Raw genomic sequence first — 14,855 nt, forward strand, 5'->3', positions numbered from 1 at the left:
ACTGGCGGCTGCGTGTTGGAATGATCTTTTCCCATAGGATGAGAGTCGAACTTTAGGAATGACAAGTAGCTGGTGATTCTGGGATCGTAATGGTCGGGTTGGGTGTACTGACACAAAATACTGGAGAGGTATTCAGGTGTTTGTCCATGTAGAGCTTTGAAAGTGATAAATAGAATTTTGAAGTCAAACCGGAATTTGACAGGCAACCAGTGTAGAGACATCAGTGAAGGTCTGATATGATCTTTCTTTGACTTGAGGCAGACGATGCGAGCTGCTGAGTTCTGTAATTTTTGAAGTTTGTTGAGGTGAACTGATGTTATATACATGTTATGTACGATCATCATTTCCCCGCTGATTATGTGCATAGTGCCCTGCAAGACCATTACAAGTGGTAATAACAGGCAGTATTGTACAACCCATGGTTAATCAATACAGTCCATGTTAATATCCTGTATTGTGTCGGTTATATCATGGTGTGAAGCTCCCAGCAAGCCTGAACATGGTGGTGCATTGAGATAAGGCTTACTCCAGCAACTGGTGGTGCCCCCATTGTCGTGTGTGTTATTGCTGTATATATACCATGGTATATTGTATGTTACCAGGGTGTGATGCTGTGCGTGTATTATGTAGAATAGTGCTGTGAATGGCGTTTTTTTAACCGGCTGCGGATAATTGAAAATATTTCATTATAATTAAATCAGCATCTGGTTGAGTTTTTTGTTAATTATTTACATAAAGGGATATGTGTAAATTGACTTTTCAGTTGTCCATAGTTCGTGGTATTCAAATTTAATTTCCCATCTCATGATTGTAGGTTTCTCTTTCACATAGCCAACTAACAATAAGGATAGAAATTAATCTGCAAATCCAATAGCAACAATATACAGTCAGCTCTCGTTAATCCGACACTTATTAATCCGACAATCATGTTAATCCGACAAAAAATTAGGGAACCATTTAAAACTGTGATAATTACTCTCGTTAATCCGACATTCTCGCATTCCAACTCAATTCGACGCAGTACCAATCTAGCAACTGATTATTGTAAATACATTGTAAAACATGAGACAAACATATATGCTGACTTATATGTTAATCCGACAATCAACACAGCCGGTCGGATAATCCCATTGTATACAAACAATCACACGTGAGTGGTAATTAGCGTGTGCCTTACTGGCTGCTTGACACCGACGTTGGTGAACATCACACTTGTTAATTGTTATTTTCACAATTTCACAATGTTGTGATTTGGTCGCATGTAACATAGGTTTTTATCAACAGATCTTTACAGTGAGTGGACTCGAGTCTGCTCATATGTAGCCGTGACCTTGACTGTTGGGACACCTGTGTTCTCAAAGTCAAGGGTAGTCTCGTCCTGTGTTCTCAAAGTCAAGGGTAGTCTCGTCATCTAAGGTGCTGCAATTCGATGAGAAGAGTTAGGCACACCGAAAATCTATCATTGTAGGTTTGTTTCCCAGTTTGCCCTGAATACGTTTCTAGGTCAACACTATACCGTACCAAAATGGTAAATGCTTGAGATGTGCATCACGTCAGGCTCTCATCCTTCATGAAAGTGACAAGCTCAAATATGACTACAGTGGTTTCAAAAGTAGCATTAAACCCAGTTCACTCACTCATTAAGACAACTGTATTAGTTTGTGTGTTGTGTTGTAGAGAGAGCCACAGATGGATCCCAGGCTTCAGAGAACTGGGGACTGTTTATGGAAGTATGTGACATCATCAACGAGACAGATGAGGGGTAGGTATGACTTGTTAATGAAGGTGTACAATATGGTGTGGTCATGGTATGACACATTTCCTGATAGTGTGAGTCAGATAAGATTTGTTTCCTGATACAGTTGTTATGTTGACCACACAGTTTACTTTCTTTTTGTAGGTGAATCACAACCCTGTATTGTAGATTTTAATATAGTCGTACATCTACATAATGATATTCCGTCATACCGTCAGAATAATGTTTGTCCGTAATTCATTTTGTTTCTCATCTTTCTCCCCTTTCTGGAGAGCATAACTCACAAACTGTTCAATATTTTTCAACAAAACTTGGTAGATATATCAAACATAAGCTAAAGTGGTGCCTTTTGCTATTTACAGATATTTGGCACTTTTATTTTCCCGGTTTCCAATGCGATTCGGATTTAGTCTCAAAGGGACAGATGGCCTTCGTTTCCGGAGCACAACTCGAAAACCGATCAATATCTTTCTTCAAGACTTAGTAGATATATCAGACATAAGCTAAAGTGGTTCCTTTTGCTATTTACAGATTTTTGGCATTTTATATTTTCTTGGTGTCCATGGAAACGATTCAGGACTTAGTCTCAGAAAAGGGAGTGGTGGGCTATTTTCGTCTTCGAGAAACGATTCAGACACAACTCGAAAACTTCTTAATATCTTTCAGCAAAACTTGGCAGATATGTGAGGCAGATGCCAAAGTGGTGCCTTTTGCTATTTGGCAGATTTTTGGCATATGTATTTTTCCCGGTTTCCTTTGGATTCGGACTTTGTCCCAGAAGGGAGGGATGGGCTTCATTTCCGGAGTACAACTCGAAAAGCGTTCAATATCTTTCAACAGAACTTGGAAAGATATATGAGACAGATCTTGAAGTGGTGCCTTTTGCTATTTACAGACTTTTGGCATTTATGTTTCTCATGATATCAATGGAAACAATTTGGACTTAGTGTAAAAAAAACCCTGGACTTTAAGTGAGTGAGTGAGTTGAGTTTTGCGCCGGTCTCAGCAATATTTCAGCTATATGGCGGTGGTCTGTAAATAATCGAGTCTGGACCAGACAATCCAGTGATCAACAGCATGAGCTTCGATGTGCGCAATTGGGAACCGATGATATGTCAACCAAGTCAGTGAGCCAGACCACCCGATCCCATTAGTCACTTCTTACGACAAGCATGGGTTTACTGAAGATCAATATTCTAACCTGGACCTTCACGGGTCAGCTGGATTTTAAGTAGCTGTCAGATGATCTGTTCTTTCAAATATGTGTGGGCGGGGGGGATATGTCATCTTCTGATGACTCTTGTTTCACACATTCATGATATATTTTCAGGATGGTGTATACATTGTAGACAGAGCATAAGTTATTATTCCCTGCAACGCGTTTTGCGGTGGGGGTCTTAAAATGGACTCCGTCCGTGTGTGCGCGTCAGTGCGTCCGTGCACATTTGTCTTTTCCAGAGCAGAACTTTAAAACCGTTCAATATTTCTTCACCAAACTTTGCACATGGATAGATCTGGTGGTGTACTGGTGCCTTTTGGTAGTTTGGGAATTCTGAATAAAATATCTTTGGCATTTCTATGGCAACAAGTTTGACTTAGACTGAAATTGGTGGTAGTGCTCCTTTCTGGAGCAGAACTTTAAAAACCTTTCAGTACTCTCCTTCCACTTTTCTATATACACACCAAAATATTTGACATAATCATAACTCGTAGACATATTCATGAAAAGTATTTTGCCATTGAGGGGGATATTGATGACTTTGTCTTCTTGTTTGACTATTTTGAGGATCTCGTATATACTATACAAAAGAAGTTAAGGACCATCCAATTGTTTGCATGACAGATTAATTACTGACAGTATTATCAGAGCATAGATTTTCGGACATCATACTAATTCAGCTGACCATGTTTATTGACGAAGTATGTCACAAACATTGTAAATACACCAATGATGAGCTATTTTTGAGATCAAGTTGTCTTTCATAAGCTAGTGACATGTTTTTCAGTAGTTCTTATGACTGCCTAGAAAAGTAAATGTTTCTTAAGTGTCTGAAACCCACTTATTACTTATACAAGGATACATATTAACAATGAAAGAACTGGGTGCTCCTTAATTGTTTTAGTAGTATATTATTAATGATTGACAATTGCAGGTTATTTTAGCAGTATTATGTATAGTTTGAACTAAATGTGGTCAGTTATGACTTATCTAGTGACATTTTGTCACATTGTAAATCACTGATGTTTCGGTTTTCCCATGTTTTCAGTCCCAAAGATGCCATCAAGGCTATCAGAAAGAGGTTGTCGCAGAATGTTGGAAAAAACTATACCGCCGTTATGTACACACTCACGGTGAGTTCAGCCGATAGCATTTGATCGAATTTAAGAATCTTACTGCTGCCAATTACAAGCTTTCATAAACTGATAGGTCTTTTATCGTCCCAAAAGCAGTTTTTCAGGCGTAAAGAGGCAGCATGTTTTTATGTGTGTCTGATTAAGGACATTAAAGTGTTTGTTGTCATCTTCATCATGTTTACGGTTGAGTGAAGGTGCTAAATACCTGATTGCACCTACTGACCAGGCAGATGTAGGTGAGCTGAGCCTAGGGTCAGTGTTTACCTGTGAACCATAACCACACTTAAAAACACACTGATAGCTTTGTTTACATGCAGGGGGTGCTAGTCAGGCTCAGGTAATTTACCTGACTTGTCTGAAAACAAAAAACAAACATATAAAATCATGATTGGTTGCAACTCTTTATAGTCATACATCACGGGATGCAGCTCCATTGTTGTGTGGAAGTAGATATGGGCTCCTTCACCATTTCTTTTGGGGCATAACTCACTAACTGGTCATTATTCCTCAATGAAACTTTGTAAGATTTGTTTTTATTTGCATTTCCAAAGCATATATTTGAGCTTGAGTTTGAGTGTTGGGTTAGTTTTCAGTGTATAATTCTTAAACTGTTTGATATGTTTTGATGAAACTTTGTATGTGTATTTGAGAGTGTTCTCATTCCCCCACTCTTGTGTTCAACCAGCAACTGGAGACCTGTGTGAAGAACTGTGGGAAGCGCTTCCATCTGCAGGTAGCAAACAAAGACTTTCTCCATGAACTCATCAAAATAATTGGTCCAAAAAATGACCCTCCGCAGGCAGTGCAAGAGAAGGTGCTTAGTCTCATACAGGTAAGTCGTCAGTACTAGAACTAAAGAAGAAAAGACTGAATCATTGTATGGTGATAAAAGGAATGAGCATGTCCTTGCAAGGCAAAGGGACATAACTCTCCACAGCAGCTAGCCATGCCTCCACCCTGGTGGTGTTGGTATTGTGTTGGGCATTTGAAGAATCTGTCAAGATTATGGCACTGTAGACAGTTAATAAAGTATGAATGTACAAATGATTTATGTATACGGTATGTATACCAACAAATATGTGACAGATAAAGAAAATTTTATGATCATTTTGTAAAATTAAGGTCATTGCAGTATTCCTGCATATATCTCAATACGAAATCTCAGGAACACTTTCTGCCATAGAGGCATTTGTATCTGATATTCAGTGAATGTACAGGTGTGTATGTGTGTTGCAGACATGGGCTGATGCATTCCGGGGAGCACCAGATTTGAAGGAGGTGGAGAAGGTGTACAGTGAGCTGAAGTCCAAGGGCATCGAGTTCCCCATGACAGACCTCGACCACATGGCGCCCATATACACACCAGCACGGGTAGGCTGTTGCATGAGTAGGAGATAATACACAGGATACCAGTAATGGGTAGCGGAAGCAAAGTCCAAAATGTGTGCACATTCAATTCTATGAATGTTGCTGCACCAATGCAAAAGGTATGGTAGGGGATGGGGCCACCATGGTAACTAATTTGCATATTTCATAAATAGGAAATGGTCAAAATGTATCAAATTATTTTCGGGTCTGATTAATTTTGAGAATTTGCCAAAAGGGATAGGGATTCAGTTTATATTTTCACTTGTCTGCAAGGATGATTTTTTATAGATTCGCCATCTCCTCAATGGCTGAAGTAGTAGTCAAGAAATTGTTTATAGTCGTTCCTGAATTATACTGGTTTCTAACAGGTGACGAATGATTTTCTGGAAACTCAAATATTATAAAAGTCTTTGTGACATAGATAACTACAAATGTATTTAAGTCTTCTCCAGTTGTTGCTATTCCATCATGGAGAGATCAGGAAAATATGTTGATTCTTTTTCAAGAAACAGGTTCAGGTGATTTCTCCAACTTTTGTCAAGTTATGGTTGAAATGCAGTTGTTCTATCATTTCCTTAATGACACGTAGTTGCATCAGTTTTACTTGAGAATGACCGGTGCATTCCGAGCGCAGAATCAATTCCAACAACAATAACTTGATGTCATGATTATAATGGGTGAATAGTTCTTACGGCATGCTGGAGGTTGGAGATGTTGCTACAGCACTGGTGGTGTTGGCTGTAGGGAGGTTGGAGAGGTTGCTACAGCGCTGGTGGTGTTGGGGCTGTTGGCACCATTTGTATTTTGTTGTTCAGCTGCTTATTGTGTTTGCTTCATTGTCCACACAGAGTGTCCCTGAAACAGAACAGACAGCTCTCAACCGACACAGGGGTAGCTCGGCCAGATCCGTTAGTATACAGAGGGACTGTTTATGCCAACTCACTTCATATTAACATTACTTGACTGACCTACTGTTTCACTTTTGTCAGTCTTTGTAGCTATTTGTTTTGTTTATGTTTTGCATGTATTTTCTTGTGGGCTTACTAATCACGTATTCAAGTTTCACTGTCATTAGATCTAGAACCATATTTTCTTGTGTAAATTTCACACTTTCCCTCTCAGAACAATGGCTTTGTAGATGCGGTGCAATTTTATGTTTCCTTTCCTCCCAAACACAGAAATGGCTTCTGGCAAGTAACTATAGAAATGTTGACACATCTGTGTCCTGTTATTACACATCTAGTTACAGATCTGTTTCAGGGTTCATATTATTTTTCGCTTTATGTCTTTAATCTACTTAGTTGATTGAAAATTCATTCATTATTGGTTAAATTAAGTTTGGCAGGATTATGTGTGATTTCACCAACTCACAGTCCAATTTTCTCTGTTAACTTAAAACATACTTTGTAGTCTGAGAAAGTATACTCAGCAGCAAAAAAACGTCAGTACAAATTCAAAATTAGGTAGGCACTGTAATCAAATCATTACAGAAATGGACATAAGAAGCTGATCAAAAACATTTTTTGTGTACAATATCCTGACACATCAATGAATAACTCAGCCCAATTCCAAGACATTACGTGACTGTTTGCAGTCCATTCAGACTCTTGACTTCAGTATCTAGTGTGACCACCACGAGCGGCAATAACTGCAGCACAGCGTCTATGCATGTAGTGCCCCAATTGATTGATGAAGGCCATTGGCACCTGGAACCACACTCAGAGAAAGGCCTGGTGCAATAAATCGGCTGTGTTCGGCGTTGGTATGACATTATTCAGTCTCCTCTGAATTTCATCCCAAAGATGTTCAATTGGGTTTAAATCAGGACTAAGGGCTGGCCACTGCATAATGTTGACACTGTTCTGCTGTAGGAAGTACCGTGTAGCTCTGGCAGTATGGGCCCGGGTGTTATCAAGCTAGAAAATGTTGTTCCGGTGACTGGCGAAATGTGGTATGACGTGGGGTCTGGGAGCTTGGTCGATGTAGCGCACCGCTGTGATGCCGCCTCCTCTCCCTGGACCAAGGTTCTGGAACACCACAGGACCCACTCTCTGGTTCAGGCCTATTCCACGCCATACCATGATGCTTTCACCTCCCCATGAGTCTCTTTCCATAACACATTGGTTTGAGTAACGCTGGTCACGTCGTCGCCATATTCTTGTTCTGCAGTTGATATGCAGTACCGACTCTCATCTGTGAACAGAACAGTTCTCCATTGCCTGTATCGCCAGTTTTGGTGTTGTAGGGCAAACTGTAGACGTTCATGCCGATGAAGGGGAGGTGAGGATAGGTCCTTGGTAAGGTCTACGGCAATGAAGGTTCCCATTGTTAAGACGTCAGCGTACTGTATCAGTACTGATTGGTCTTCCGTGTGTTCCCACTGTCTGGGGTGCTGTTTCGGATGCCTGCATGAAGGGATTCTGTACATGCTGTCGCACAACATGGAGGTCTTGTCGCCTTGTGGTCACCCTTGGTCTGCCAGTACGGTGGGTTTTAATTTCTGGTGGTTGTGGCCTGGAAACGTTGCTGCAGCCTGTAGATGGTCCGAACGTTGACCTGGAAGTGATTGGCAACGGCTTTTGCAGTGTGGCCAGCTTCAAGTCTTCGTAGCGCCTGGTTCCTCTGAGCTGTCGTGAGTCGTGGCATCCTGCTGACGTTGTAATGTGAATGTTTCAGACAGGTTTGGGGGTGCATTTTATAGGGCTGGTCCTTGTGAACAGCATGTGCAGCATGAGTTGCATGGAGAACACTGTACCGTCTCCGACATTTGGTTGCGTTTTTGAGACTATTTCCTGGATTTCATTCTGAGTTTGGGGAGGAATGTCTTTGCTCAGGTAAAGTTGGAGATGTTGTCAAAAATATACAATCAAAACATTAAATGAGTTTACAGTTATCCGTTTCTGCGAAGGAAAATTCCGAACTGACGTTTCTTTTGCTGCTTAGTATATATGTATATCATAAATGTCAGAATTTGACTGAAGGTTAGTCATTGTTGTTATGTACAATTCCATGTAAATATATGTTTTGTGATAGAAATAGCAAGGCTGTGGGATAGGTTTATGTCCTGCTACTTGATTGGTTGATTTCAAATGGTAACTAGGTAACTCAATGAACTGTTCCATATGTGTAAACTTGTCAGTAAAATACCTAAGTTCTACACTCATGATTAGCTCTTTATAATGTATGTAGTAAAAATTTAGCTTTTTTTAGAGTAGGTCTAGCAGCACACCAAAAATAGAATTGGCTCACTCTGTGAAGCGATAACATCACTTAGCATCAGCCAACAGTTACAAGCTAATTTGCATATTACTTAACTTTTTCACTTGTTTTAAGAATTGGCTCACTCCATGAAGCGATAACATCACTTAGCATCAGCCAACAGCTAAAAGCTAATTTGCATATTACTTAACTTTTTCACTTGTTTTAAGAACACGCTTATTCTGAAATCAGCGCAGAATGACCTAAGGCAACCTTTCTGTGCACTGTTCATATTGTTTTGCATGATTATGTTGATATGCACCTACAACTGTAATGTACACATGAAAGAGCCCATACAGCTAGATCTCCCATCATGCTTCAATGACAGCACATAGAGACGGACATCCATTGTACATTATGTAGAAATATTCAAATGGAAATTCATGGCTTTGGATCATATCTTGATGAAGTTACAAACTTTATCACATATGTTTATCTAAATGTGTGATCTTCAACAATGAAACTGATGAATATACAATATATTGAATGTACTGTCTAGCATGCTATGAACCGTCACATGGCGCTGACCTATGGCAGAGAACTAGGCTTGCTGCAAGGAACTCTGGGAAGGCTTAAACAACCTGAATGAACATAGTACTGTGATGGATCTCCAAGTTTACTAAAACAAGAATCAGGGACAAAGAAAACAAAATCCAAAGAATAAATAAACAGTTTGTAGCCTACATTTGATGTTGTGAGGAGCAAATGCATGAAGTGATGTTGGTTGTGATGCCCTGGTAACTTCCCCCTGTTCTTCATCCCTTGTGAGTGCTCACATTGTCAGTGGATAGTGAAAGTGTATGGCATGCATGCTGATACCAGGCTGAGAGTGGGCAAGGACGTTACGTGTATCAGAGATGGAAGTTAACACTACTCCACTAGGAATACACAATGCCATTTAGAAAGTGGCAAATGGAACATATGTATTGGGATTATACTTTCGCAGTAAAGTATTGATTCTAGTACTGGGATTAGAACCCACACTCTCAGAGTCAGGTACCTAATCACCAGCACACAAAAAGTAGTGGCTGAGTGGGTTAAATCGCTGAGTTTGTGTGCTGGCGAGAGTGTGGGTTCAAATCCGGGATGGGACTCAACTTAATTAAAGTTCAAGAATCTTCAGTGTAATCCCAAATATAACATGTTACTACCAAACTTGCTTGTAGCAATATTTTAATGTTAAGAGTATTCTGAGGGATGGTAGCATTAACATTTTGGGGTTATTGCTACCTGTCTATCTGTTCATTTGCTGTTACTACCTACTACTACCGGGTTAACTTCCATCCCTGCATATGTCTTTCGACCTGTTCTGTTAATGAGCAGCCCTTGTTGGGATTTTTGCTGGTTATCAACAGGCATATTTATGAAGGGTTTGGAAACATTTTTGTATTTACAGTGTTTATTTTTAGGAAATTATGCCTTGGTTATGTTCACTGTTATGTATTTGTCTCTCTAGGAAATCAGTGATATAATGTTTTCAAGACAGTTTTCATGTAATAATAGCTGGGTGTTATCATGGATATTGCTCAGTAAATCTTCTACACTCAATGAAGAAACAGTGTTGGCATGATAAGAACAATTACAAGCTGGGTGTTATCATGGTTATTGCTCTGTGAATCTTCTACACTTAATGAAGAAACAGTGTTGGCATGATAATAACAATTACAAGCTGGGTGTTATCATGGTTATTGCTCAGTAAATCTTCTACACTTAATGAAGAAACAGTGTTGGCATGATAAGAACAATAACAAGCTGGGTGTTATCATGGTTATTGCTCAGTAAATCTTCTACACTTAATGAAGAAACAGTGTTGGCATGATAATAACAATTGCAAGCTGGGTGTTATGGTTATTGCTCAGTAAATCTAAACCTAATGAAGAAACCGTGTTGGCATGATAATAACAATTGCAAGCTGGGTGTTATCATGGTTATTGCTCAGTAACTCTTCTACACTTAATGAAGAAACAGTGTTGGCATGATAATAACAATTGCAAGCTGGGTGTTATCATGGTTATTGCTTAGTAAATCTTCTACACTCAATGAAGAAACAGTGTTGGCATGATAATAACAATTACAAGCTGGGTGTTATCATGGTTATTGCTTAGTAAATCTTCTACACTTAATGAAGAAACAGTGTTGGCATGATAATAGAACAATTACAAGCTGGGTGTTATCATGGTTATTGCTTAGTAAATCTTCTACACTCAATGAAGAAACAGTGTTGGCATGATAATAACAATTACAAGCTGGGTGTTAACATGGTTATTGCTCAGTAAATCTTCTACACTCAATGAAGAAACAGTGTTGGCATGATAAGAACAATTACAAGCTGTTATCATGGTTGTTATCGTTAGAAACAGTGTTGGCATGATGGTTATTGCTTAGTAAATCTTCTACACTCAATGAAGAAACAGTGTTGGCATGATAATAACAATTACAAGCTGGGTGTTATCATGGTTATTGCTTAGTAAATCTTCTACACTTAATGAAGAAACAGTGTTGGCATGATAATAACAATTACAAGCTGGGTGTTATCATGGTTATTGCTTAGTAAATCTTCTACACTTAATGAAGAAACCGTGTTGGCAATGAGCTGGGTGTTAATGAACAATTAAACTTCTAAACTTAAGCTGAAACAGTGTTGGTGTTATCATGGTTATTGCTCAGTAAATCTTCTACACTCAATGAAGAAACAGTGTTGGCATGATAATAACAATTACAAGCTGGGTGTTATCATGGTTATTGCTTAGTAAATCTTCTAAACTTAATGAAGAAACAGTGTTGGCATGATAATAACAATTACAAGCTGGGTGTTATCATGCTTATTGCTCAGTAAATCCTCTTGAGAAACCCTAATATTCATCATGCCCATGGCTTCACAGAGTATGTAAAAATACACATAAGGAATGGAATGAATAAGTAGCTTTTCATTAATATTTAAGCATGTTACTGATAGTGTATTGTAATTTAGCAAAGATATCTGTTTTCCATGCATGACCATTTCTTTGCGAATGACTGTTTGGATGTATATTCTGATAGTCTGGTCCAGCTGTTACCTGCTATAAGTATTGATATCATCACTAGCCAGAATCATGTCACAACACATAGCATGTCTTTCATGGACATTTAGAAGTTGGTGGTTCATTAAAACAAAAGATCATATTATGGAAAGTTTTATTGAATGAAAGTTTTATGGAGCAATATTATAACCCTATGCAATAAATTTGGTATCACAATGATAAATATGCAAATGAGGTAATCTGGTAGGAACTCAGTATATACCTGTACATTGATGGTATATCTGTACATTGATGGTATATGGCCTGCTTGTTTAATGATTTCTAGCAACCATGATAAATGTAGATTGGAATTCCTGATTATAGTGTTTCTGTAAGGCTGTGAAATATTATGCGCCATTTTTTCTTGGGAAAGTTTACTATCTGTCATTAATGGGAATATTTCTTTCTCTCACTGTATCCATGTGTGATTCAAATGTAACTTCATTGAGTGAAATTAGGTCCAAAACATTGATTGTTTGAAGACTGATGTCATAAAAGAGATTGTTACTCTTGCTTTCTCCTATATTGTAAATTACAAATATGTGTAATATCATTGAATATGCTCTCATTGGATTGCATTAGACAATCTTTAACTCTAGTGTATGATATTTTCTGTCTGGAGGTACACTCTGATGATAATGTCTGTATAAAGTTTCAATGTCTTTCTACACAATGATTCAAGGCTATTTCAATACCCTTTGTCACATAAATCAACTGACGAATGGGCAAAAAGTAGCTTCAATAGTGTGATTCACCTGAAGATATGGTCAATGTCAGTGCCTTGAAAGTTTGAGTAGAAAGAATTCAGATGTTGTATTCGTGTGTCCTGTATCACAGTGTCATAGTGAGATTTATGTCTCTGCAGACATCGGTGCGGAGCCCCCAGAAACAGCCGCAACAGCAGCCACCCCTGCAGCAGCAGCAGCAGTCTGTCCCTGGTCCCCAGTTTGTGGGGGGCGGGGCACCCACACCCATCCAGCCGAACCAGGAGCAGCAAGGCAAGCTTCGCCGGGAGTTGGAGGTGGTGTCCGGAAACATTCGTGTCATGTCGGAGATGTTGACAGAGCTCACGCCCACCAGTTGTGACCCATCAGACCTGGAACTTCTGCAGGTGGGTTCTGGATAATTGAGAACAGTTCTGACAGAGACAGGAAACTTGTTGTTAAGTTTAGAAACTCTCGTTTTAGGGCTTCTCTTGTCAGGCCAAGGAAATACCCTTTAGTTCACGGAAAATGCCATTGTCAATGTGTTCAGGAGTTTTGGACTCGGTTGATCCTGTTTAACTTATATCTTTGAAGGTAAGCAAGGAGCAAGCATACACTCCGAAACGTCGTGTCATTCACAATAAAGAAGTTGACACCCATAAATCTTGCATTAAAAAAATTAGATTCTAATTTTCTGTTTCCTAAAAGGAATACTTTGAATATGTGACCCTGAAATATTGCCTTTCTAATGTACGTCCCAATGCGGATGTTCATTAGATCCTGTGGCCACCATCCAATTCTCTGTCTGGCAGATGGTCGATAGGATAAGGGACTGTTCATAATTCATACTTACTCATAATGTGAATGACCCCCCTTAACTTCTTTTTCAGAAGAAGTCCTCCTTGGGGTACATATAAGCATCAAAATGTCCATTTTAAAATACCTACGACAGTTGTAAAAATATTTCAATAAAATATTTTACCAAACAAACAATTTGTGTTGTTTAGTGAGACCACCCCTACAGGGCCCCTCACAGGGCCCCCTACAGCCAAGAGCAGGTAACTCTGGCTGCTTACCTCGTACCTCACTTTTCATGCTGCTGTTGTCAAGAACGGTTGTGCATGGTCCCGTAGAACACACGTCTTCGCCTTATCTACGAAAGAGACTTTTTTCATTCATGATTTTTTGTAACTTTGCCGGTGTGTTCGCTGTTTCCAGCCATGTGCTGGCTTTGTAAGCCGTTGAGGTCGGGTTGTAAGGTTTTCATATGTCATTACATAGGTTATGCTTGCCTAAAATTCCTCCTTTTCAGCGGTTTTTCGGTAAGTTATGGTTGAGTGATTTTGTAGCGTGTTTGTTTCGTATCGCTTACAAGTGTTGCTCTTTGTTAGTTATGTGCACAGTTAGGCTTTGCTATTGTTGCTTCATGCTAGTTTTTTAATAGCTTTGCTGTAGCAGTTAAATATCACCCATGCGTTGTATTTTTCTGTATTGTTGTGTGCATATTCTACTATGTTAAACAGTCCTGGCTATTAGTCATAGCGCGGTTCTGTTTTTTGCAGTCCAAGTGCAGTCCACACGAGTGGATGCTCAATCGGAAGATATTCAGGATTATCTCCCAGTTGTTCGGGTCGTTCCAGGTGGATCTGTTTGCTTCTGGAGGGACTTACCAGATTCTGGTGTTTTGCTCTCACCTCGGACGCTTTCCAGCTCGATTGGACAGGGAGGGTTCTGTGGGCATTTCCGCCATTACCCCTGATTCCCAAGGTCCTCTCGCAGCTTGCCACCCAACCAGCTTGACTGCTTGTACTCCTTGCACCTCTTTGGGCGGCTCAAAGCTGGTTTCCGGTACTACTCAGGTTTCTTGCTCAGCCTCCTGTACTATTACCCTTTCGACCGGACCTACTATCCCAGAATGGAGCGCCGAACCCGAATCCCAGGATTCAGTGGGTGGCCTGGCCACTGTCCGGAATCGCCTCCAAGCGGAATTCCTGCACCAGTTGCAGACACAATTCTGGCTTTGCGGATGGATTTGACAAACGTTCAATATGAGGATAGATGGGCCTGTTATATGCGCAGGTGTGTCGGCAGAGGGATTCGCGATCCCTTTTCTTCAACTGTAGTTGAAGCGCTGGAGATTTTACAGTCTCGGTTGGAGGCCGGCTTAGCTGCGTCCACTATCCGGGGCTACTCCACGGCAATCTCTGCCTTCCATGTACCTGCCGATGGTGCTCTCTTGGGGCAGCACCCTCTTGTGCAGCGCTTTTTAGCAGGCATGGACAGAATCCGTCCGACTGTCCGGCGGATTAGTCCCCCGTGGGACTTGTCAATCGTTCTTGATTGGATGTCCGGTCC

At 40.0% G+C, this 14,855-nt stretch overlaps 1 protein-coding gene across 5 annotated transcripts in view; it reads left to right on the forward strand.

Annotated features, from left to right (window-relative positions):
- LOC124254486 (target of Myb protein 1-like) overlaps window positions 1-14,855 on the forward strand; it is a 55,155-nt gene that overhangs the window by 16,017 nt on the left and 24,283 nt on the right. For 4 of the 5 annotated variants that reach the window (XM_046688293.1, XM_046688295.1, XM_046688294.1 and 1 more), the window contains exons 2-7: window positions 1,678-1,762; window positions 4,024-4,108; window positions 4,797-4,943; window positions 5,348-5,482; window positions 6,328-6,387; window positions 12,662-12,907. In XM_046688293.1, the coding sequence (XP_046544249.1) occupies window positions 1,678-1,762; window positions 4,024-4,108; window positions 4,797-4,943; window positions 5,348-5,482; window positions 6,328-6,387; window positions 12,662-12,907 (758 nt within the window). The remainder of the gene's footprint in view (window positions 1-1,677; window positions 1,763-4,023; window positions 4,109-4,796; window positions 4,944-5,347; window positions 5,483-6,327; window positions 6,388-12,661; window positions 12,908-14,855) is intronic. The other variant, XM_046688296.1, reaches the window with a different exon arrangement.

The sequence above is a fragment of the Haliotis rubra genome, unplaced genomic scaffold, assembly GCF_003918875.1.
Source record: "Haliotis rubra isolate DU_JTF1 unplaced genomic scaffold, ASM391887v1 Scf572, whole genome shotgun sequence".
NCBI classification, from domain to species: Eukaryota; Metazoa; Mollusca; class Gastropoda; order Lepetellida; family Haliotidae; genus Haliotis; species Haliotis rubra.